This window comes from Triplophysa dalaica, chromosome 1 (assembly GCF_015846415.1).
Source record: "Triplophysa dalaica isolate WHDGS20190420 chromosome 1, ASM1584641v1, whole genome shotgun sequence".
Classification (NCBI taxonomy): domain Eukaryota; kingdom Metazoa; phylum Chordata; class Actinopteri; order Cypriniformes; family Nemacheilidae; genus Triplophysa; species Triplophysa dalaica.
This window is the reverse complement of record NC_079542.1, coordinates 4,542,715-4,566,521: the sequence shown is the minus strand read 5'-3', so window position 1 is coordinate 4,566,521 and position 23,807 is coordinate 4,542,715. Positions and strand designations below refer to the sequence as shown.

At 38.0% G+C, this 23,807-nt stretch overlaps 2 protein-coding genes across 3 annotated transcripts in view; both read right to left on the bottom strand.

Annotated features, from left to right (window-relative positions):
• Positions 1-258: 258 nt before the first annotated feature.
• On the bottom strand, positions 259-10,209 carry acer2 (alkaline ceramidase 2). The gene is made up of 6 exons (XM_056745866.1): positions 9,896-10,209; positions 8,955-9,069; positions 7,035-7,176; positions 6,752-6,889; positions 2,522-2,659; positions 259-1,982 (listed from the first exon to the last, which is right to left on the bottom strand). The coding sequence occupies exons 1-6, from the start codon at positions 9,998-10,000 to the stop codon at positions 1,796-1,798; spliced, it is 825 nt and encodes a 274-aa protein (XP_056601844.1). The 5' UTR covers positions 10,001-10,209; the 3' UTR covers positions 259-1,795.
• A 2,877-nt stretch (positions 10,210-13,086) lies between these two features.
• Positions 13,087-23,807, bottom strand: part of dennd4c (DENN/MADD domain containing 4C) — a 57,595-nt gene continuing 46,874 nt past the window's right edge. For both annotated transcript variants that reach the window (XM_056745847.1, XM_056745855.1), the window contains exons 23-34: positions 22,699-23,750; positions 20,798-20,993; positions 20,436-20,542; positions 20,155-20,330; positions 19,843-20,034; positions 18,807-18,993; positions 18,447-18,557; positions 18,211-18,348; positions 17,293-17,410; positions 16,951-17,104; positions 15,717-15,781; positions 13,087-15,630 (exon numbers count right to left, since the gene is read on the bottom strand). In XM_056745847.1, the coding sequence (XP_056601825.1) occupies positions 15,494-15,630; positions 15,717-15,781; positions 16,951-17,104; positions 17,293-17,410; positions 18,211-18,348; positions 18,447-18,557; positions 18,807-18,993; positions 19,843-20,034; positions 20,155-20,330; positions 20,436-20,542; positions 20,798-20,993; positions 22,699-23,750 (2,633 nt within the window). In that variant the 3' untranslated portion in view covers positions 13,087-15,493. The remainder of the gene's footprint in view (positions 15,631-15,716; positions 15,782-16,950; positions 17,105-17,292; positions 17,411-18,210; positions 18,349-18,446; positions 18,558-18,806; positions 18,994-19,842; positions 20,035-20,154; positions 20,331-20,435; positions 20,543-20,797; positions 20,994-22,698; positions 23,751-23,807) is intronic.

Here is a 23,807-nt window from a genome sequence, read left to right as displayed (position 1 = left end):
TTCATGCAAAAAAAGGACAAAATGTAATACATCGTGCTTTGTCTGAGCTTTGATAGAATTAGCCTACTTTTTATAATAAGTTTTTAAATACTTTTTAATAGCCTACTTTTTAGTTACAATGCAACAAGCTCAAGTACAAAAAAATGTATAGTAGGTAAGTATTGTTACCAAAGCACAAAAATCTTTAGATGGATTTTTTAGACCTTTCCACAAGAAGTGCTTCGGTAAACATGCAGAAAACATGCAGAAACTTGTTAATCTGGAGCACACTTTTATTCAAAAAAGTGTAAAAAATACAACTCGTCTGATTACAAACAGTTAGTTAAAAATATTAATTGGTTACAAGTCACAAAAATAAATAAGTCTTTGTATACTTGGTCCCTGTGTTGCATCTTGAGTCGGTGTGGCTGAGACCGAGACACACAATCACACGTGTTACAGCCTGACATCGGCTTACAGTACATATTGTGCATTGCTTGAGCAGAAAGTTCTTCAGAAAACTCTCTCTCTCTCTAAACAACTTGCATCAGTTTCTCTGGAAAATACAGATGCAATTTTGTGGCTTGAGAGGAAAGCAGCAGACTGCGTCAAAAGTTTGTAAAATTTGACACGTTAATATGTATTTATTTTGCACATTTCAGGTGTTTTTGGTATTAAAAAAATCTAATTTGTGATCGATGTTCATCGACAGCAGAAGACAGAAACAGAATAAGGCCTTTGGAAAGATTTGAAAAACCAGTTTAGCAGAATTAAATAACTATTCATAATTTCATTAGGATACAGAATTTAGATATAAACATTTCTGAAGAAATTCAAAGGATAAAACACTTACATTTGGCAAACATTTGTCAATCATTCTCGAGGGAACATTCATTTCCATTAAGCTTACTAAACAATTTTCATGCAGTCTTTCAATAATACGTCATCCTTTCACAGTACTGCAACATGGCTCAGAATATCAAGAGTAAAACATCCAGTTTATGTTGGATATATAGAACTTTAATCTAATATGGGAAAATTATCCTCAATTTCGATGAAAAGTTTGAGGTTAAAAGTTAGTTAGCTAGTTTGGCATAACTGGTTAGTTTTCCATGAATTCACTAACACAATTATTGTTTATCATTAACTTCAATAAAAACAATTAAGAAAGATTTAGTCATCATCACTTTATGAGTCCTTAAAACCTTCGTTTTAAACGTTGATACTTACGAAAATAATTGCTTACATCATCAAAAATAATTGATTCTGATTGATCAGTTGCAACAAGTCAACTGTGTAAAACTCTCTGTCTCTATTTTCCACTTATGAATATCATTTTATTTCATCATGTCCCTATGATTATTTATTTTGGCAATAAGCTGTGTTTATAAGCAATACATGTACAGTAAATCCCTTGAGGGTGATATCTGTCATTCACTGAGCTCCTGATCACCTTTTGATAAATACTACATGTCCATTATCCTTTCCTTATGACCTTGAGAAAAGTGAAGATTCAATAAGATTTTAAACTGTAAATGTAACAAAAATGGCATCTTCACACTTAAAGTTTTCATTGCTGGTGTAGAATCTGTTATAAAAATGAAAAATTTGACATCCTTCACTCAAAACAAAAACTTGCATAATGTGCGCTTGCAAAACTCCCCACACTGAATTCATTTAACACTGCTGAAGTAAATTGTGCATTTCATCTCAATTCCCGCATAATTAATACTAAGTATTAAACATTTTCCACGCAAAGCAAACAAATCCGCCTGGAAAAGCACTGCACTGAAGTGTAGTCAGACTACATCACAGGTTATGTCACTTTAAGGGAAGGCTTCCGGTGCACACAGAGAAGAGTGACGTATGGCACCCCGATGAAGGCCCATTTCTCACTGGGCCAGAATTTAAGAACGGGTCCCTGTTCTGGGGCTTCCGATGCTGCGTCGAAATAAGCGAAACACACACATCCCAGATAGGAAGCCAAGCAGATCAGAATATGCCTGTAAAATGACACACGAAAGGCTTAAAAGTAAAAAAGCAAGTAATGACATCCGTGATCTAATAATTATATTGATTTCACAATTATTGATGAGACTGTGCTTAGGTCTGTGATGCAAGTAGTTTCTGACACGGACAGACAGCAAAGTGAATTACACGAATGTTGAATCAATGATCAATTTAACATCGATTCAACATTAAATTAATTATCTATGCTATCTGAGGTGACAATGGTAAATTATGAAATGGGAAAATAACATGAGACATCATGAAAAGACAATGAGAAAGTTTTTAATAAAGTAATTCTGGAAAGGGTTTAACGGGCATAAAAGTTAATATATAAAAGATAAAAGTTACAAATATATCACTTACTGTACATTTTTAAAAACAAATTAATGTTCTGTTACTTTTGTACTTTTTGTGTACTTTGGGGAGAGAGTGAGAGAGAGAGATATGCGTTTAATGTACACCGAGCATGCTCACCAGTGTCCGACTTAATGAGATAAGTACAATTTGACCAGATGGAGGGAGGTGCACTTACCAGGCGCAGTGTAGATAAGGAAAGTTGACAGATGACCAAATTTCACAGAAAATGCGATCACTAATCCAGCACATCAGTGCCAGAGTCCACCACAGCCCTGAGAGAAGACCCAGCTTAAACACACGCGGGTTATCACACCTACAGTACAACAAAACACACATAACAAACATCACATACTGTATTTTATTACATGTTATGTATTGTATTAAGCAAACATTAAACTAAAGTGAATATATCTGCGCTAGGGACATAAATTATACCTTTTAATCAGATTTTTCTTATGGACAATAATATGTATTGTACGGATTGTTAATGCTGCTTTCAATCTAACATTCAGACAAATATCTTAAGGACATTATATCGTTGTCAGTTGTCTTATGTTTGTCTTTCGTTTTCTGTGCAGCTACTTTGCAACAATGCAAATTGTAGAAAACTCTTGATAAACGAGCTTGAATCCACTTGAAAAACATTACACAAGCTCGCTCGGAATAAGAGATTAAAATAAACCAGAATATGATAGAGACCTGAGCAAGCTTATTTTAGTTTACTAAAACTGAATATGTTCCAGTTCGCTGAAATCAAATCAAATATTGACCTAAACATTATTGGAAAAACTTGACTCAAGGAAAATTTAAATGTTGCCTCATAAATAATCTTTAGTAAGTTTAAAGCAGTAAAATTAAACAAAAATTAAATAAACATCAATTAATCTTATACAGCAACATTTAAAAATAAACCAATAAATTACAATATGACGAAAGCATTGTTAAAACCAAAATTGCTAAAACTTGAAATAACACAAAAGCTGATTAAAAATAAAAGCAAATTTACCATAATAATAAAACTAAATGAGTAAACAGTAAACAGTAGAGCAGTAAACAACCACCTAATGCCCTAATGACCATCCACAACACCTTAGCAACCACACAGCAGAACATTAGCAACCATTTAGAAACGCCATGGCATCTAATGATCAATAGACAATAATATTTAACATCTAAGTTAAAAGGGAAAAAACTAAATAAAATACAATCCTCTAGTCTTGTTATTCTTTCATATGAAACACATTTGATTCATTTGTAGTTTACAAACAATGTTCATCATTTTGTTTTCTAATTAGTAAATAACTGTAATAATATCTGACTTGTGATTTAAGTCAGGGTTTTTCCACATGTACTGTAGAATCACTCAGCGCACACAGGGAGCTGGTGACAGTCAACAAACACAGCGGTTGTCAGATGAATGTTTCATGCATAGCCGTAATCGCTGACATTAGCAGTCCATGACAAAAACCTCAAAATGTCAAGAGAAGCGTTTCACATGATGTAGCCGTCGTATTAAGACGGAGTAAAAGAGAGCTCACAAGGCTGGAGTGAGAAGTTGTGAAATAAATAGAGACATTAGAGAGCGAGAGAGAGAGAGGAAGGAAGTGAGACATGATAAGTAGAGGAAACTGTAACTCAGAAACTGTTAAATAAAGCCTTGCTCGGCTTTGAAGACATTTGTAATGCGTCAGTGGGTTATGTGATCTCCGCTACGCAGCCTGCATTAGATTTTATTTCTGCATCATTGTGCAACTCAAGACCTTCTCAATTATGCATTTCAAAGATTATATATAATATATATATATGAAATGTGAAAACAAATGTCAATGTAATGTGATATACACAGTAATGTGAAAACAAATTATTTTCTATTTGGAGGAAACAGAAAATGGACCTTCTGGTTATAAATAGTACATACTACATATTTTCAAAACTGTAAAGCCTTCTGATACAGGAAAAATCAAACTGTCAGTGTGCAGCATCTGAAGAACTCCATTATTAGAAATGAGTGGGTGTTTATGTCTTTACATAGATGTCAAAGGCACTGCAGACTATTTTCAGGAATAAAAAGAAATTACTGGATTTCAAACAGATAGCATTCTTAAAGGGATAGTTCAGCCCAAAACTCCAATTTGCCGTTTATTTACTCGCCCTCAGGCCATCAGAGATGTAAGTGACATTTTTTCTTGAGTAGAACCATAAAGAAGATTGTTTGGTAAATCCTCAGCCCTCTCTGCTTCTTATAATGGGAGTCTATGGGGTCCACTTGTCTAAGTTATTTTTAACACTGCAAGTAGTGCAAACACTACTTCGGCCTTTTCATCGGAAGTTTTACCCGCTTTCATTTTTACAGTTTAAAAAAAAATGAGAAAGCACACATGACAACAACAAGTCAAGCGAGACAACATGAGGGTGAGTAAATATAGGCCGTTTCAGCAGCAACAACATAAACAAACGTTATGTGGTCCAAACTTCCGGTAGACCTCAGCAAAGAATCAATACCTGTTGAGTAGTTTTAAAAAGTTATGGAGTGTCCAACAACAAGTTTATGTACATATAAATTGTAAGAAAACTTTCCTTTTCTAATAATAGGCAATTATTATTACCTTACTTCTGTCTAATCGCCTCCTTTCTGTCAGCCTACTCTGATCTTAGATGGTCTAGTCTGCTGTGATTGGTTCATTCTTATAAACATGTTATCTAATGGTTGTGAACACATCACTTAACCTACAGCCTCTTTTAAGGTCTGTATGATAGAGCTGTATCGTACTGGTCTGAATGTAAAGTCAGGCGCTATCAGGTAAACAACAGCAGCTGCTCATCTCTTCAGGAAGACACTGATAAGACATTTTCATCTGTTGGGCGATGGACACAAACTCTGCACATCTGGACAGCTTAGGGAAAGACATGTAGTAAGTGTGTGCTAAAGAACAAAAGTCACATTGCTTTTGTTGAGCAAATTTGTTGAGTTTTTTTGTTTATCCTACGGTCTCTGTTTAGTATTGCAACACACCACGACTCTTAACACACACAGTGGCCGTGTGCTTTTTCAGAGAACTGTTTATGCACAAGAAAACAAGGTCAGTCAGGGACAGTCGCTGTGTCTATGCCGACAGTCTGAAAACATGTTGCTAAATATTAACTGACATTTTGTGACAATGCATAGCGTGTGCATTTTCCCACATAGCGTGAGACAGAAAAAATAAAGACCATCTCAAAATTTCATTTTTTTCATAAATCTAATATCTATACAGTAGGTACGTGTTTGAACTACTAACAATATTTCTGGCAATTTCTTTTCCTACTATTGGACGGGAAATTAGACTGAAGAGAAGCGTTAGTTTTGTCATTTTATATTGGACCTAAGTTGAACAATTAAACAAGCAGATTGACTGGAAGACATTTGCAAGCAGGACTTCAAAGGGCGTTTCCTAGTCCTTGTCAGGTCGTCATTGCAAATGAAAACTTACCTGGTTAAATAAAGGTATAAAAAGTGTTTTAGAGGTATGCACAAACACACACAATATCAATGTATTACACAGAACAGCTTTCACAGCCGATGTTCAAGTCATGGAAGCTGTTATTTGACCGTTGGTTATCTTACAATGTGTGCAGCTGAATTCTTATTACCAGCTGTAGGACTGAGATGAAAGTAATGTGCGCAGCTCAGTCAAATGTTTACAATCTCTGATAACCGAACACTACTCTAGCGGCTCTTCCTCCTCTCTAAGGAAGCTCTCGCCCTTTTTTTGGCCTATTCCTTTGGGCGGAGGTTATTAAAATCTCTAGGAATGATGACCGGAATCATGTACCCAGGAAAAAAAGGGCTGCAGTCGGATTCCAGCCATTCTATGTAGTCCTTGACAAGCGAATTCTGTATTATTCTTATATCTCGCTTTGCTCTGAACTTTGAGCTCTATTATTTTCAGGTATTATGTATGCTGTAACAGCGACACACTAACTAATGTTTGAAAACTGGTATCGGGGGGATTGGCCACTTTCATTTTTCTCCCTGTCGGTTTATGCCTTACGATCAAAAGGATTTTAGGATAAAAAACACATTTCAGTCAAGTGACCATAAACGTTCGAACGGTTGTTTACATCATTGCTGCGTACAGCCATTGCTATTATCTGGACTAGTTTTAATAAAAATGGATGAATGATGAAATGTTTTATAGGTAAAACAATCAGCACAAGTGTAACACTGTATCAAATCTTTTTCTCTTCTGTTACAAAGTATCTTTCAATTACAAATCTAAGCATACGTATATGGGTTTTGTAAACGGATATCTAGACTATAAAACCTTCCATAAGCCATATTAAAGATGTCAATGTGATTTGAAATGACGCAATAAATATCTAATGCAGTACTAATGCTGAGCTTTCAGTGTACACGAGTACTGACCTCTTTAATTCAGTAATGAGAAGTGCAGTGCATGGGATTCCCAGCACCATAAGAGAGATGGAATTAATGGCCGGCTTGATGAATGCCAAGCAGGTGGTGATTCCTGAGAGAACGCCAATGACCACTTTAAACCTCGACCTGGTGATACGGAGACAGGAAGGAAAAGAGTAGTCAGGATAAGGGAGAGACAATACATGTATGCACAGAAGCACACATTTCTTAAGTTGAACAAACAACTCAAAAAAGGCATGCACAACATTTTCCAGCGGATATGGGAACCCACCTGTCTCTGCGGAATATCTTGGGAAGGTATCTTTTGGGAAACCACATGCCAATGGCACACATTAGCACCCACAATATGGCCAGCTCGTCCAACATCTGACCCAAAAAACTCAGAGTGGCATGAAAGTAAGTGGAGCCAATACCTAAACAACATCGACAGGATCATGTAAAACTTTTTTTACGGAAATTGCATGTCCTATATATAGTCATATACATATATTAATTGAGCAAATACAGTACATAAAAAAATCCCTTTAATTCACAAGGTTAAATCTATTATTATTTTTTATTCATTATTAATAATAATAACAGCAATGCAATTAATAATAATATGATTCATACTAATACTAATTAATATTAATATTGACACTAACTAATCATTTTAATTAATACCAATATTAATAAGGTTATTCATATTTTGTAATCATATTATTATCTTTGTCTTTGGAAGAAGAAGTTTTATATATAGCGCCTTTCCATAGCTCAAGGTCACTTGAAAAATTCCTTAAAAACGTCAACAATAAATAAACTCAGTTCTGGGTCTAATCCTTTGGCTAAATTCAGTGTATTATATGACGGTAAGGAGGATTTTTCCTCTTAAAACGGCTGCGGGATGAATGAACTCATCAGCTTCCTCCCGCACAGAAAAACTCTGAAGGCATTTGTACAGAGCAGCGTTTGTGCTGAGCTGGCTACTTTCCCATGCACTTCCACACTGAGCTTTTAATACACCCCTGGTACATCCAGTTGCTCTTTCGTACACATTTTACCAATTTCCCATGTGACTGTCCTAACCCAGGCTCTTAAAAGAGACATGATAACAAAACAAGCTCGATAACACAGCCGCTTTGGTTCTCATAAAGCAGCGGAGATCACACTACGACGAGAAGAAGATTTGGGAAAGCTAAAGCTTGGAGGATGACAGAGCTTTTATTGTTTAAACAGAGGATTCTTAAAACACCAAAGACATTAGTGTTAATGTACCCGGGTCATGTGAATTTTACAGATGACTCAGTGAAATGTGGTTTGAGTGGCCTTCTGTAAACTTAACAAACAAACAAATCCACCGACAGGAGCCAAGAGTGCACTGCAACACTACAGTTTACTGAGCTTCATTTCAGCCTTAGTTCAAATAACTTTGTTTGAACCTTTTTATATTTGTTAAGGGAGATTCGTTTTTTTTACCCATTTGTCCAGGATATCCAGTATATGTGGGCTCTCCTTAAACCTCATATTTAAATATTTCATGATTCTTTGCCATAAATCATTATTATTAGACTCCCTTATGTTTGTTACTGGGTTTTACAAATATCTACATCTCTACAATTGTCATTTTGCAGATGCTGTTATCCAAAGCGACTTACAGAGAGTTCAATAATACAATATGTGCTAATACAAAGTTAGTAGTTTCAACAAAAGCCAGAACATCTAATTAAAATAATGCAGAAGTGCTTGTCAACCTTGACAATCGTAAAACAGCGAATCTAGACATATGAGGTGTCGGAAGAACAGCTACAATGTGATTCTTTCATCTGTAGAACACAAAAGAAGATATTCTGAGAAATGTTACTGTGTTTTTTGTCCATACAATGTAAGGGTCTGATTTTGGTTCGCCTTCCAACATACTTCAAAATATCTTCTTTTGTGATCTGCAGAAGAAGGAAAGTCATACAGGTTTGAAATGAGTAAGCGATGAAGGAATTTTCGCTTTTCGGACAAACTATCCCTTGGAGTTAGTGCCTAATTCCAATAATGTCATTTCAAATGCGTGTGTACTTCACCCAGCTCCTATTAAGGAGTTTTGCCCAGCAAACACAAATATGCCAGATAAAGTATTTCCTTCGGTTGCCCCTCCCACCGCTGAGCTATTTCCTGAAGACCGCTCATATTCCAGAAAAGAAGGAAAGAGGAGTTCATTTACCAACAACCACCAGTAGAGTCCATATAAGATAGATGCCACTGTTGAAATGTGTGGCGTACTGTCTGAACAGACACATGAGAATGGGCGGCAGGACGAAAAACAGCACATTGCTTATCTGAAAAGAGACAAAGAAACAAGCAGTGAATCTCAACGGGCATGAAAGGCGTGTTAAAGTAACATGTCTTAACACGTCAACAAAAATACCATGATATCACAAGATGCAAAAATAGCATTTGGCTTGACATTAAGCGTGGCCTTAATGTAGTGTGGATTCAGGTCAAGGACATGAGATGGCTGTCATAAAGTGTCCCGAATTTACCACACCCTACATTTCATTATGTAGAAACTGTGTAGTCAAAACTTGTTGAGTTTATGTCAAGGATAAACACATACAAATTGTTTGTGTAAGGAAATATTTATATATTAGGTTTTAATATTTATGAAAATAACCCATAGTACCCAAAATAACCCTATCACTAAAGTAAAAGTGCAACAATGTTTTTTAGTGGATTGATTCCCATTTGTGTCACCATTTTTACCACGGTTATCGCGACTAAACTATGGTTACTGTAGTAAGATTGTTACGGTTTTTCCACGCCACGTTAACTCATAACACATTTTACATGACATTAAATGCATTTGTTACAAAGTATAAAAATGACACGTGGTTTGATCATCTTTTACTTTTGGGGGACACTGTGTACCCATATAACGATGCTGTGTTTATCGTGTCCATGTCCAAAGATAAATAAATAAACTAATACACAAATAAAGGAAGTAATAGAAAAAGAAGAGAAACATTAAACACATCCCTTGTCTACAGTGGAGTCACGAGCACGTTACATTTGCGTCAAACTAACACAAAGCGTCCTCAAGTTTACGTGCTTCAAACTGTCAGTCGATCACGACACGCAAGTGACACATCAAACTAAGACACGTACCGTGTTATAAAACTCCGCTATTCCCGGATAGATGAGATAATTCCCTTCGCACCAATCCACATCTGAGCTTCCAGCCTGGAGATGATCCCATAAATGCACGTCCATCTCCGCCCGGACACTATTAAAGGACTGTACGGACGAACTTCAGTTCACACAAACGTCTTCACACAAGTTACGTCGGCGCACTTAACGCGCGTGCTAAAACGGCGACTGTCGTTCCCAGTGTTTGTTTTAATCGGTGCCGAGCATGTCATGGTGAAATCCAGTTCGAGTTTCGAGCTTTTCACCCGTGTCGAGTCTGATCCGCACACTGTAGAAGGCTGGAAATAACAACAGATCAACATGTGATGCGCGCATGCGCAGAGGGGCCGGACGAACGGCGCTCAGGAGACATCGTCGTTCGCGTGTTTCTGGATCAACGTCTTGTGTTGGTTCTTGAACAACATCACTGTAAGCAAAATAATGATTATTTAGCATCAGAGGCAAATGATAGTTAGGCAAACTTACACCGTGTCTACTCTACAGCGGACGCGACACGACACGTATTTCTAGATTGGACAAAAATGAAGTTTATAATAGCGTTGTGTTGTCGCATCGCGACGCGTCCGGTGTTGTCACGGCGTTAACCTTGAACCTGAACTAAATTTACAATCTGACGGTTCATAGGTGTTCTGGGACCAATATGGTTTACTCATAATGACGAATTATTGGTTGAATCCTTCATAGATTAATTTGGTACGTCTTAAATTAAGTCCACTTAACAAAACATTAGCTACTGTACACTGGGGTAAGTGTAGATTAATGGGTATGTCTACTACTTTATAAAACTATAAAATTGTATTTTGGTTATATACATTTTGTTTTGCCAATTGTCTTCATTGAAAATAGTGCTTTTATTTGGACAATTTGTACATGATAGCTCACTGTACTAAAAAAAAGTCAACTTACAATTCCTTGCTATTACCAGTTTAAAAATGACAATATGTGATGTGATGAAAATAGAAGGGATTTTCAGGAAAAGCTGTTGCTTGGCATTGTTTTTTAAGGGATAGTTCGCCCAATCATGGAAATTCTGTTATCATTCACTTACCCTCATGCACTTTCAAACCTGTATTCATGTTTGTTCCGATGAACACGGAGAAAGATATTTCAGAATCAGAATCAGAAAGAGCTTTATAGCCAAGTATGTTTGCACATACAAGGAATTTGTTTTGGTGACAGGAGCATCCAGTACACAGAATAAGCAACAACACACAGACCATCAAACAATACAAAAAACAGTTACACAGATGATTTAAATAAGGGCCTATGGGTATAAAAATAAAGAACTACAATACAATAAACATAAGAGTAAAGTTATGTGTGTATGTAAATATGTACAAGTAAAAAATAGAATAGACTATTTCAGTAAAAGGTATGTGTTATATACAGCAAGATGAAATATAATTTACAGAAAAAGTTGTATAAAAAATAGATAGTGTATTATCTGAAGGATATTGAAGATTGCACTTTATTATTATTGCACAGAGTTAAATGCACATAAGAAGTCTTGCACGCAAGACATTTTTTTTTTTTAAATAAAATTAACTGTTCAAGAGGTAGATGGCCTGAGGGAAGAAGCTATTTTTGTGTCTGGTTGTTTTTGTGCTCAGTGCTCTGTAGCGCCGACCAGACGGCAGCATTTTGAAGAGATGATGGCTTGGATGTGAGAGGTCCAGGGTGATTTTCTGAGCCCTTTTCCTCACTCTGGATGTATACAGTTCTTGGAGGGTGGGCAGGGGAGCACGAATGATCTTCTCAGCAGTCCGAACCGTCCTCTGTAGTCTTCTGAGGTCTGACTTTGTGGCTGAGCCAAACCAGACAGTGATGGATGTGCAGAGAACAGACTCTATGACTGGAAGAATGTTGGCAATTTTCGGTTCTGGGACATCCTCTATCACCGTAGTAGGAAAAATATTGTATTATATTTGTTCTGTTGAACACAAAATATGATTACTTTTGAAGAATGTAGGGACATAAATCGTTGTGGCGCTGCGTTGACTGTGGACTTCAGAAAACAAACCAAGTCCTCTTTTCAGATGAAAGTAAATTTTGCATTTCATTTGGAAATCAAGGTCCCAGAGTCTGTGGAGAGGCACAGAATCAATGTTGCTTGAAGTTTCTACAGTCGGGGATGATTTGGGGTGCCATGTCATCTGCTGGTGTTGGTCCACTGTGTTTTCTGAAGTCAACAGTCAACGCAGTCATCTACAAAGACATTTTTGAGCACTTCATGCTTCCTTCAGCTGACAAGCTTTATGGAGATGCTGATTTCATTTTCCAGCAGGACTTGGCACCTGCCTACACTGCCAAAGGTACCAAAAGCTGGTACAATGACCATGGTGGTGCTGTGTTGACACGCTGATTGACTCCATGCCACGCTGCATTGATGCAGAAATTCATGCAAAAGGAGGCCCAACCCAGTATTGAGTGCATTGAAATTAACATACTTTTCAGAAGCCTGACATTTCTGTTCAAAATATCATTTTTTTATTGATCTTATGTAATATTCTAGTTTTCTGCGACACTGAATTTTGGGTTTTCATTATCTGTAAGCCACAAGCAACAAAATTTTAAGAAGTAAAGGCTTGAAATATTTCATGTGTCATGAATTGATATAATATATGGGTTTCACATTCTGAAATGAGTGACAAAAGATATTGACCTTCTTCCTGTACCTGTATTGTTTTAGAGACAGAACATCATGGTTTGGTAGTAAAATAAATTCTGCAAGGCAATATTCATTTAATCTACATTTCATTCTTTGCAAATCCAAGAGCGCGTTGAACGGCGTCAAGCAGTGTTGAATGTGCGCCATCTTGGGAGGATGGCTGCTAGTGCCTTCAATGCAGTGTTTAGTTTTTCTAGTTTAATTGGAAAATATAACTATTGTAGGTCGGTCTTGGTGTGTTAAAAACCGCAATAGCATTACGCGGAGTCGTTCAGGTAAAGCCCATGGTTCTTTTGATTTCTCCATAAATCAAACAAAACAAGTTCAGATCAAATCAATAATAGCAGTTGAGTATTCACCTCCCAAGATGGCGGCACCACTGCAACATAGGCTGTGACGGCAGCTTCACATTCTCTATAGTGTGAGTGATAAATAATACATTTTTAGAATATTGCGAGTATCCAACACACGTAAGCCACAATTAAATCAGGACCAAATGCATTTATTGCAGCGACTGAATTCTGTTCTGACAAATCACAGATTAGGAAGAACAGCATCATTTCAACCATTCTCAACATCTTCATAATCTGTGCCGTCTACATATACAGGTGTATACTTCGTATTTGCAAAGCTGTCCTCACACGTAGTTTTGGTGAGCCAACAATAATACAATTTTACGTGGCCACGATTAACAACGAGCGGATGTTAACCACAACAGAAATGAAGATCACTTTTGCAATGTACACAGTTGACAATCATCACAACAGTAATTTGCTTTTGTCAGTATTTTCCCATGTTCAAGCTAATTCTACATATTTATGGTCTGTTAATATAAACCGTATTATTGTCAATATTATCCAAGGTTGGAATGCTACGATAGCATAAGAATGAAGCTCATCACTTTATAGTTGGCCAGTTTGAGGCCCTTATTGAAACGTTTTGTCTGTAACCTGCACGTAAAAAGATAAAACAACAGTTATTGTAGAATGACATCAGCTGTTTATGGGTCAGATCTCTCCGCAGCAGCAGAATTCATCCAAGACAATTGTCAATTTGGATGTGACCACATGTTTTACTTTTCTAGGTTGAGATGCAATGCAAGTGATCTATCGTGAAACAAGAGATCGTGATATGACTATGTGCGGCCATTTGATCCAAAATAAAAATGTGAACCTTTCTTTATCATCATATAGATGCAGATTTGCTGTCATTTCTGGGATGAACACATATTATGTTGTGACATATTTTTCTAAGGAATTGAAATAGGGCAGCGATGAAAAATCAGCCATTGTGCATCGCAACATTTGCGGACTTAAAGCGTATATTAATGTTACATAAATGTTCACCGAATCTTATCCGATTCCACAAAATCGTTACTATAGCTATCAAAGACATTTTCCACAAAACAAAATGGAAGCCTACGAATTAAAATAAATAAATTAAAGGGAGACCAATTGCACTCCATCAAGTTAATTTATTAGTAGTAAATAAATCTTGATTTTACATATCCTACCTCGAGACTTGATAAGACACGATAACTCTTTTGATTTATTTAGAGATTTGTTTACTAATGACAGCCACCGGAAGGTTTATACATCCTTTGGATTTGCTTGTACAACAGGACTGGAAAGTGGAGTTTAAGAGTTTTCGGCTCAGACAATTAATGGACACTAGTACTAAGACTAAAGTCATCTACCCGATTAAAAAGCAAGTTAAAAAAGTTGAGACACATTCTTGATCCTGTGGGGTTCTATGGACGTTTCCTTATTGACGTTCAAGAGTCGTGTGCGTTTAAATAATGTCACAAGCATGTATATTTAAGATGAAGAGTGTGTATGAACAGATTCTCCAGGACGTAATTCACACCTCAATTGTATTTCATAATTTTTTGCCTAATACCAACATTTTGATCCGAAGGATGTATTTTAACACTCAATTGTTCATCACTATATCATCATTCATACTTATTTAACCTCTTTTTAAGACATTAGATGCATTCTGGAATGTTCTGGAAATAATCTGATTGTCTCCTGTCACAGTATTTCATTTTAAGGTGATCTAGCAAATACGCACATTCACACGCAATCCTCACGCCTCACACTGTGACGTTCAAGACCCACGTTAAAGGGACAGTTTACCCCCCAAAAAAATTTGGTCAGCTTTTATTCAAACTCACGTCTCATTAAATCTGTAAATGACTCTTTCATCTGCAGAACAGAAAAGAAGATATTCTGAGAAATGTGTTAGTGGTTTTATGTTTGGTTACCAACATTCTTCGAAATATCTTCCTTTGTGTTCCGCATAAGAAAGTCATACAGGTTTGGAGTGACATGTGGATGAATAAACAATAAAATCATTTTTGTTTTTAGATGAACTTCTCTCTTTAACCTTAACAGGCCTGATGTTTAAGACTCCACAGACATTTAAACAAAGATCCCTCACTTTGAGAAAGGCAACAGAGTTCAAATATCCCAATATAGAAAAATATATATATAAAAACACAACACAACATTGAAGAATGATAAAGCAACCATTTCCGAAAGTGCACGTCGCGTAAGACCGCAGTCTCTCCATATCTACAAGACTCCCTCCACAGGTCTGCAAGTAAGAAACGTAGAGCAACTTTACAAGTCTTACAGTGAGAAAATTCATCTGCCCTCCATAGAGTTCATCCGCTGCAGTCTGGAAAGGGCTCGCAAACAAGAGGCAGTCTTCGACATCTGAAGAAAATGCTGCGTCGACTCACTGTACAGCTGGCGCCATGACACTCTCAGAGTAAAGGAGCCAATGCATTTTTATTCGGCTAGCTGAGCAAAAAGTACCATTTTTGGGTGACGGTGCAAACAAAAGGAATAACTGTTCTCTAACTCGTACTCCTGGAGATGAGATCAGATAAATGGAGCTCCGAAGCATTTCAGACACCACTTCATGTTGTTGTTGGGTGGTCTGTCGATGGCGGACAGAGCTTTGAGTTGCTCTGGGCTCAGCTCATCGTATGCAAGACGGTACTCGCGGTCAAAGGCCTCTGTTGAAGGAACAGCAAAACAGAAAAATGTTAAATGAACGTGCACGAATGTAATAAAAGTATGTTAATTAGCAGACTTGGCTTACCAATGTCAATGTTCTCCTTTCCCAAGGCAACAACGGACAGAAACAAAATCTCCCTGTAGATACTCCTGGAGATGTAAAGAAGAGGAGGTCAGAGCCAAAGATAAACTCATATCAAACCTTACAGTCTCTTTGAAGATCTGTTAAAGCTCCATGTGTCATTTTTTGGAGGATCTATTGACAGAAATGCAATATACTATAAATAGCTATGTCTTCAGAGGAGAATAAAGACCTTACATAATGTTTTTATTACCTCAGAATGAGCTATTTCTATCTACATACACCACAAGTCCCCTTGCATGGAATTCACCATGTTGATTCTACGGTAGCGCTAAACGGACAAACTGCTGTACAGAGGGCATTTCATAAATACGTTATTCGTCAAACGTCATTCGGCAAATAAACGACATCTTTGACCTGTGTCAGCCGCCGTAGTGCTCCAATAGGGAGGGTTGAGTGGTGGAGTAAATTGTCGGTTGCAAGTCACACCTTTACCACTAGATGTCACGAAATTTCATATACTGGACCTTTAAAATCTTATGTAATTTTATGATTTTGACATTTCTATATTGCATATTTCATCAGCGCGAAGGTCAGTCCAAGTTACGAACCAAGTGCATTTACAGACAACGTGTTAATTCATATTTATTCAGTGAGTGTCCAATGTTTGTACACATTAATTTGCGTGTCATCTGCGGGTGCGTGCGGAACGTGATGCTTCTTGTTTAACGGTCTCACAGCACAGATGACGCGGAGAGACGAGACCCTGCGCTGGGTCATAGCCAGACCTTTTTAGTCAAATGCGCCGGGGGTTTCGATACCCAACCCTAAAATGTCCCGTTTCTTTGCATCATAAATAATATTTTTGGCGGCGCAGTGCGTGCCCGTCTGCTATACACCACTGCCTATTTAACAAAATGGCATGATCCCCATTGCACACACCTCTGTGAAGATTCGACTTAGCAGTCGAATCAGGCTCCTCGTATTGAAGCATCGAATCCTCGACTATTCCAAGTCACCCCTATACAATTCTAAATGTTTACATTTTCCTAAATCTTACGTTTTTTTGATTTCTTTCTAGTTTCATTCCATCCACGAACTATATAACTGTATTGTATACTCTGTGGGAGAAGGATTTGTTGTATGTTTATGTATTTGACAAACAAAATCTATGTCTGCAAAATAGGATGGTTCATGATATGAGGAAAGATCTAGGGTGTTGTGACGTATGTCCAACCTCTGTCGTTTAATATCTGGCCGATTCTTGATCTCCCTGAGGAGTAGGTTGATGGGGCCGTAAATGTCATTCGTCTGGATGCTACGAACAATGCTATTCAGCAGAGTTCGTGTCTCCTGGTGGTCAGTAGGGGCTAAGGTTCCCCTTCGTTGCACTGAAAAAGAACGTACAAGATGTTTAAAGCCAAGAAGTAAAATTCAAATTTCATTGGAAGATGCACAAATGTCTGTGTAGTGATAAAGAACTGAAACAGGAAGTTATTCTGGACCAGCATTAAACCAAAAGTGCTGGTGCAAGCATTCAACTAAAAGATAGATTATACCATGGTCCTGCTGTACTTACAGAAGGTCCTCCAGAGCTGATAGAGAGGCTCCGTGGGCTCCTGATGTAAGTTCACATTGTCCCACAGCAGCTGAACATAAACCTGCTTACTGTCCTGAGACAGAGACGTCTGCGGCAGCTACACGAGCACAACAGAGAAGAGAGATTTATCTTCACTTCAGCAAACACTGCACTTACAATGGTCATGATCAATGAATAAATTAAGGATTTCCAAAATGTTTTTATTGTGTTAGTTAGCTGTATTTTGTGATTTATTGTGGCTTAAATAAAAAAAACTGCAGTTAATTGGAATGCACAATAAAAAACATTTTTATCTAATTTTGGAACCAAACTCTTTCAATACGGTTGTACCCATTAAAAAATCCTTTATCATTGTTTTTTTTAACTAGTATGAACTAGTATAAAAGACATTTGTTTGCCTAGGGAAAATTTCTGACGAAAGGCTAGTTGCCAGGGTGTTGCGAAGGTGTTCTGTGGATGCTAAGCTGTTTCTATGTGGCTAATCACAGACACATTTAGGCATTTGGCAGACGCTTTTATCCAAAGCGACTTACATTGCTTTATCCTATACATTTTACATAGGTATTTGCAATCCCCTGGGATCGAACCCACAACCTTGCGTTGTTAACGGAATATTCTTACAACTGAGCTACAGGAAAACTAGACACAACTCTAATTTGATGAAAATGATCTTCGTTTCTTCTTTTGTTAGTATGCGTGTTCCCTGGGATATGAACCCATGACCTTTGATCTGCTAATGCAATGCTATTCCAACTAAGAATCCTTTTTTGTTTTATCCTGACCCTAAATATGAGCAACAGTAATACTGATGCATCCACTTTAGGACTGTCAAAGTTTGTCTTTACATAATATAAGTCTTTGTGCTGTGGATAATAATTTCTGAAGAAAAGTAAAGACCTGAACTCCATTGTTGCAGTGCTCAGAGGTCAGGATGAGTCCTGGCAGAATGCTGGGTAGATCCAGACGACGGAAATACCACACCAGATTCCAGAAAATGATGGGATGCTGACTGAGGAACTTCTGGGTATAGATTACCTGAAAGAGAATTAAAGTGAATTATAGAACATCTCTTACAAAAGAATCCTATGTTCCTTCATGTTTAACAAAATCTTAACAATGTGAAATTTACACACCTGATCACCCTCGTTCTCTAACAGTGACTCCAGCTCTTTACGCAGGACCAGCGGACTGAGATACGGCACCGAAACAGGTTTTGGGTTGGACCGTTTCTGACCAAGTGTGTCCTGGAACATAACAATAGAGAATTAACCAAACCAAATAAATCGACCAATGACAGTTGATCTTGTGAGTTAGGATTGGATAAAACTGTAGTTTTTGGTCATAAGGACGTTTGTGTTTACTATAAAGAGTCTGATGAAGCATGTTGCGATATTCTGAGGGGTTTCCAGGACTGCGCAATGTGATGACTACAGTGTTTTTCTAGCATGGTTGTGATGATGACATTAAATAAAAAGCTCTTCACAGCCACTCACCGCCACCTCCAGCAGACTGTTTGGCAGGCTGATAGTTGAAATGCCGTGATTGGGTCGCTGAGTTGAGTCCAGAGTCAGACTCTGCAGCGGGCCGCCCACACTGTTACTCCGGGTTAAAGAGGTGGTACGCTTGTCTTGTCTTTCCATTAGACCCAGCGGGTCTGAATTTACCGGCTCCGGTACGAGGCTGTTAAGTAAGATGTCATAATATTACCTCAGATGGATGACACATTTATCAAACCAAACATGATCACCTCTGTTAGCCTAAAAAAAGAAATGCTAAATTTCATCTTCCTACAAAAAAACTAAATAAACTATTTTTTCAGCTCTTTCCTTGTTATCTTATTTAATGTGTGCTGTTGAATTAATAGATTTAATTCAAGAGTACAAGTTCATTTATTTTTTATAATCTATATTATATATAAACTGTATATATACATATATAAAAATAAATATCACATATTTTAGTTTTATAAAAGGTATATTAACATTTTAAACTAGCTTTATTTTTTACATTTTCATGACAAGTTTTTTAAGTTTTAAAAACTTTGTTATGTGCTTTTGCCCTTTATTTAATATGTTTCATTAATTTATTTATTTTCTTAAAGTTTATGAAGTTTAGTTTTTCAGTTGTTTATTTATATTTAGTTAATCATTTTAACAAATTATACCTTTATGCCAGGGCAACATTTCTAATATCCTTTTTTTTTTGGCTTTTATTAGGCCTCTTTTTTCATTCACATTTTTATTATTAAACGTGATGTTTTAATAGTTTAAGTTTACAATAATAACCATGTAACACATATTATTTATGTATCTTACATATATCTGCATAAATATTTAGATGTATTTATAATACCAGTTTTCTTTGCTAATCTCAACATACCAGTGCAACTCCTAAAAAAATAAAGATGCCAAAAATGTAATTGTATTAAGCACTCTACAACAGGTCTGACAATAGTAATCTCCTGCTGTTTATCTCCAAAATAAGCCTTTGATATTTATTCAAATATTTCACGCTGTCGTGTTTACGTACATCTTCGGAGTTCCAATTTGAGAGATGGGCATCTCCATAGGACCCTCTCTGTCCTCAGGGGATTCTGGGAAACTCGTGAGCTCAGAAGGGTCACTAGGACTGCTGACTTTAACCTCGGAGGATCCAGAAGTGATCGGCTGTGTGCTGGAGCTGTGAATACTGTCTCCTGATGAGCTGATCTTCAAGTAGAAGCTTAACACCATACATACAAAGTGTCATAGTTAGATATAAATATTATTATTATTATTAATCTGTAAAGAAAAGATCTAACCGACCCAGTCGAATGCTACCGTAATCTTTACTGTTACTCACCCCGGCGTGACACGCAGGTCGTGAAACTCCACGTGGAGCAGAGGGAGAAAAGAGATTTGACAGAACGGACAAGTGGAGTTCAGATTGGAGTCGTCTGCCGTCCAACCTGCCATGATCTCCTCATCGTACACCAGAGCTTCACAGGAGCGGCACTGAGAGCAGCTGGACATCAGAACCTGCAGGTAAATCCACAAAACTTAGCCAAAAAAGAAACAAGTGATGGGATGCATTCTTATATACTGCAGTGACATTATGGTATCAGCAGGGGGCGCTCATCTCACCTCTAAAGCACAGTTCTGGTAAATGCTGGAGGTGCTGGCATGATGAGAGGAACTATGTTCAGACCTCTCCGAGTCTCCGCTCCTCATTGATCGGCCAGGAGTCAAAACTGTTGAAAAAGAGAAAGTCGGGTAAAAAGATGAGCAACAAAAACTACACTGACGGGTGAAAATCATTTCGCTGCATCCCAATTCACATATTATACGTCTTCAATACGTGTTCAAAGAGAAAATTAGTATGTGCCAGAGCAAAGTGTTGAAATGAGTTTCACGAGTCACAAGTTTTTACCCATAATTCATAGCAGGAGAGGAACAAGATTAGCTGTGTTACACTTCAATTAAAAAGTCGACATTCTGTGACTCACATGATGGCTGGTGTACACGGCCGGCGTCACTGCTCCCGCTGCTGCTGCCCAGACTTGTGTTACTGCGTGTGAGTCCGTTTGACGCCAGACTGGGCATCAGACCTCTGGGTAAAGAACCGTCTGCACTCACATCTCCAGACAACAGCTGCTCTTCTAGTCGAGCAGGGAAACTGTCTCTGGGCTGAGAGTTCTCCTCCTGTAAAAATAAAACATCCATATTTGAAAGGATCTGACATTTATTAAATGCAGCTTAAAGCGTTAATACATTCGTTTATTTGCACCAAAGGAAGTCAATTTACTTGATATTCTCTCCTCTCTCTGACATTAAACATGAATGGGAGCAACACGCAGTTATTGTGCTACTTAATAGATAAGAACATTTAGAACTCTTGATTCTGTATTTATGTCTTTTTGGTGTTTTGCTGATCTTAAAGATGAATTTAAGGATTTCTGGTCTTGATTTGACTTGGTCTCAGCCTGCCTTGGTCTTGGTCTCGGTCCCCTCAAAGTGATGGTCTTGACACCCTCTGGTCTTGGCTATGGTGGTCTCGACTACAACACTAGTTCAGAAGAATAAAAGCATCTAACCTATTTCTGTATACAAAGCAGGCGTCAAAGTCATGAAAATGTCGACGGTCACGTGTTAAAATGTATTCATCCGTCTAAAGTGAGCTAGGTAGAAACAGAGCACTTTTTGGACAATGGAGGAGATTTTGTGTTTTGAAACATTTTAGCATGTTTCCGAAATATAAAAAAATAGTCAAATGTCAAGAAAAGTTTGAGTCCATATTTTTTAAATGGTAGATTCTGGGGATGCAGAATTTATGTGGCCGATATGGTTTTTGAAAGACAACTATTGGTTGGTTCTGATATTTTTAAGTAAAAACATGTATTAAGAAACAATATCTAGGTTATAGGGGTGGCACGGTTCACGAAACCCACAGTTCGGTTCGTATCACGGTTTTAGGCTCACGGTTTTCGGTTATGGTTCTTGTTGTTATTTTTTCTATTAATCTTTAACACTCCAGAAATTTCCTTCAGCATATGATATATAGCTTTTTAGCTTATTTATCCACAATTTAGGATACAGTATTACAATTTTTGTAATGTAATCATGCACTAACTGAATTTGACTTGAATTTAAGCACATTATTGGGACCATCTCTGAGTAAAAGCTAGGTGAGATTTTGATACAGCAAGAGAGAAGACATTGATGATGACATGCTTTTCGTTTATTTGGCAAAAAAAAGGAGAATGTGTATCTCTAAAGGAACTTGTGCCTTTTTAGCACACAAAGTCAACTCCCAGCAGCCTTCATCATCTCCTCCACTTGCCATTTCTGTAGCACTCCTTACTGCACTTTTACTATCTATATGTATGTATGTTCGCGCGAAACTGTCTGCGGGCGAAACTGTCTGAGCACGGGGCTAAATTGCGCATGCGTCGAACCATGCGACACACACACGAACGGAACCGAGACAAGCGAACCGAACGGTTTGGGTGTTTTTTCATGTACTAGGTTACTTACCACTGCATTATAAATTGGGTTGTTAAATACATCATTTTCCCAGAATTTTATAAAGGTTTCAATAAAATAATTTTCCTTGATCGATTTAACAGTCCAATTATAATGAAATTATATGACATTGTCAAAGCAAGAAGCGACGTAAAAAAAAATACTTTTTAACATCATGATTTCATTTTGTTTCAGTAAGTATTTAATTACATAGAGGGAAACATTGGATTAGCACAGACAATAAACAACCTACCAGTTTTTGGAAAAACTTGGTTTTGGTGCATATCTCGTAGATTTCTTTATATATTAAACAGTCAGATACTGTAATAAACTTGCTTGAAAACAAACAAATCAGTTTCTATTCTAGTATCTGGAATTGTCTCACCTCATCATCAGAGTACGAGTACGCAGAGGCCACGGCGTCCCACATCTTACTGGCCACATTAGCCGCCTGCTTCATGCTTGACTTCAGCAGGTCCACTTTAGGACCCGACAGCAAGTTGTCCATCTTGATGCCCGATATACTGTTCATCATAGAACCCAACGAGGCGCTGGGTGAAGACTTCACAAGAGCTGTCAGTGATGCTGACCTTTGACCTCCAGAGCCTGGCATCTTGCCTGACTTGATAGCGAAGGTCTTCGAGCGTGTGACGGCGGGGCTACGTTTGGGATTCTCCATGACGGTGGGTGCTTTGACTTGACCAGCCGGAAGGCTCGATCGCCTTTCCAAAGATTTAACCGCTGGAGAATCCGGACTGCTGGGATCACGGTTGGCCTCTGGTTGCAACTCCATGCTGGGGGATTTGGCTCCCATTGGGCTTTTGAGACTCATGTACATCTCGATCTCGTTGGCGAGATTCCTCGACACCACAGTCGGAAAGGCCCGTGTGGACTCCTGGCTGTGAATAGATGCCGCGTCCTCAGTTTCCGAGGCGAAGAGAGAGAGAGGGTCCGCCCCCGCCTCGACATCCGCCCTCTCTATGACTTTAGAGGAGGCGGAGCCACTGCTTAAGCTCCGCTCAACTCCCTCAGGCGTCGCGTCATTATTCTCCTCAAGTATCTCTGAACTCAGTGTTTCAGGAGCGCTCTCCTTCCTATTTTCGTGTTCTTCCTCCTGGAGAGAAGGGCACGGTATAGGGTCCAACTTAAACTCCTTAAACGTAGGAGTAGTGGCAGAAGGTGGAGGGGTCAGACTTCCAGGGAACGCGGCGGCGAGGATTTTTGCGTCAGCACCCATATTGTCTACGCTTAGCTCCAGACTGCCTTTCTTTTGCAGCATGCCGGCTTTATTCTCGGCGCTGAAACTGCAGCTGCGCTCGGCGAAGGCTTTTACTCTCTGGTGCTTTGTGGGCTGCTTTACAGAGTCCAGGTTTGCAGAATCCGTCTCCACAGACATGGTCAAGTCTTCACTCTTTATACGCGGCATGAAGAGCTTACCTGTTGGAGATAAAGACAGCAAGGTGACTGATTTAATATAGAAAGTCATACTTACAA

Excerpts from the sequence above, each read along its gene's own strand:
- acer2 (XM_056745866.1), bottom strand. The coding sequence starts at position 10,000 with ATGGACGTGCATTTATGGGATCATCTCCAGGCTGGAAGCTCAGATGTG. Across the intron at positions 2,660-6,751 it reads CTCATTACTGAATTAAAGAG|GTGTGATAACCCGCGTGTGT; the intron begins GTCAGTACTCGT and ends GTTGTACTGTAG. Across the intron at positions 1,983-2,521 it reads CCTTATCTACACTGCGCCTG|GCATATTCTGATCTGCTTGG; the intron begins GTAAGTGCACCT and ends GTCATTTTACAG.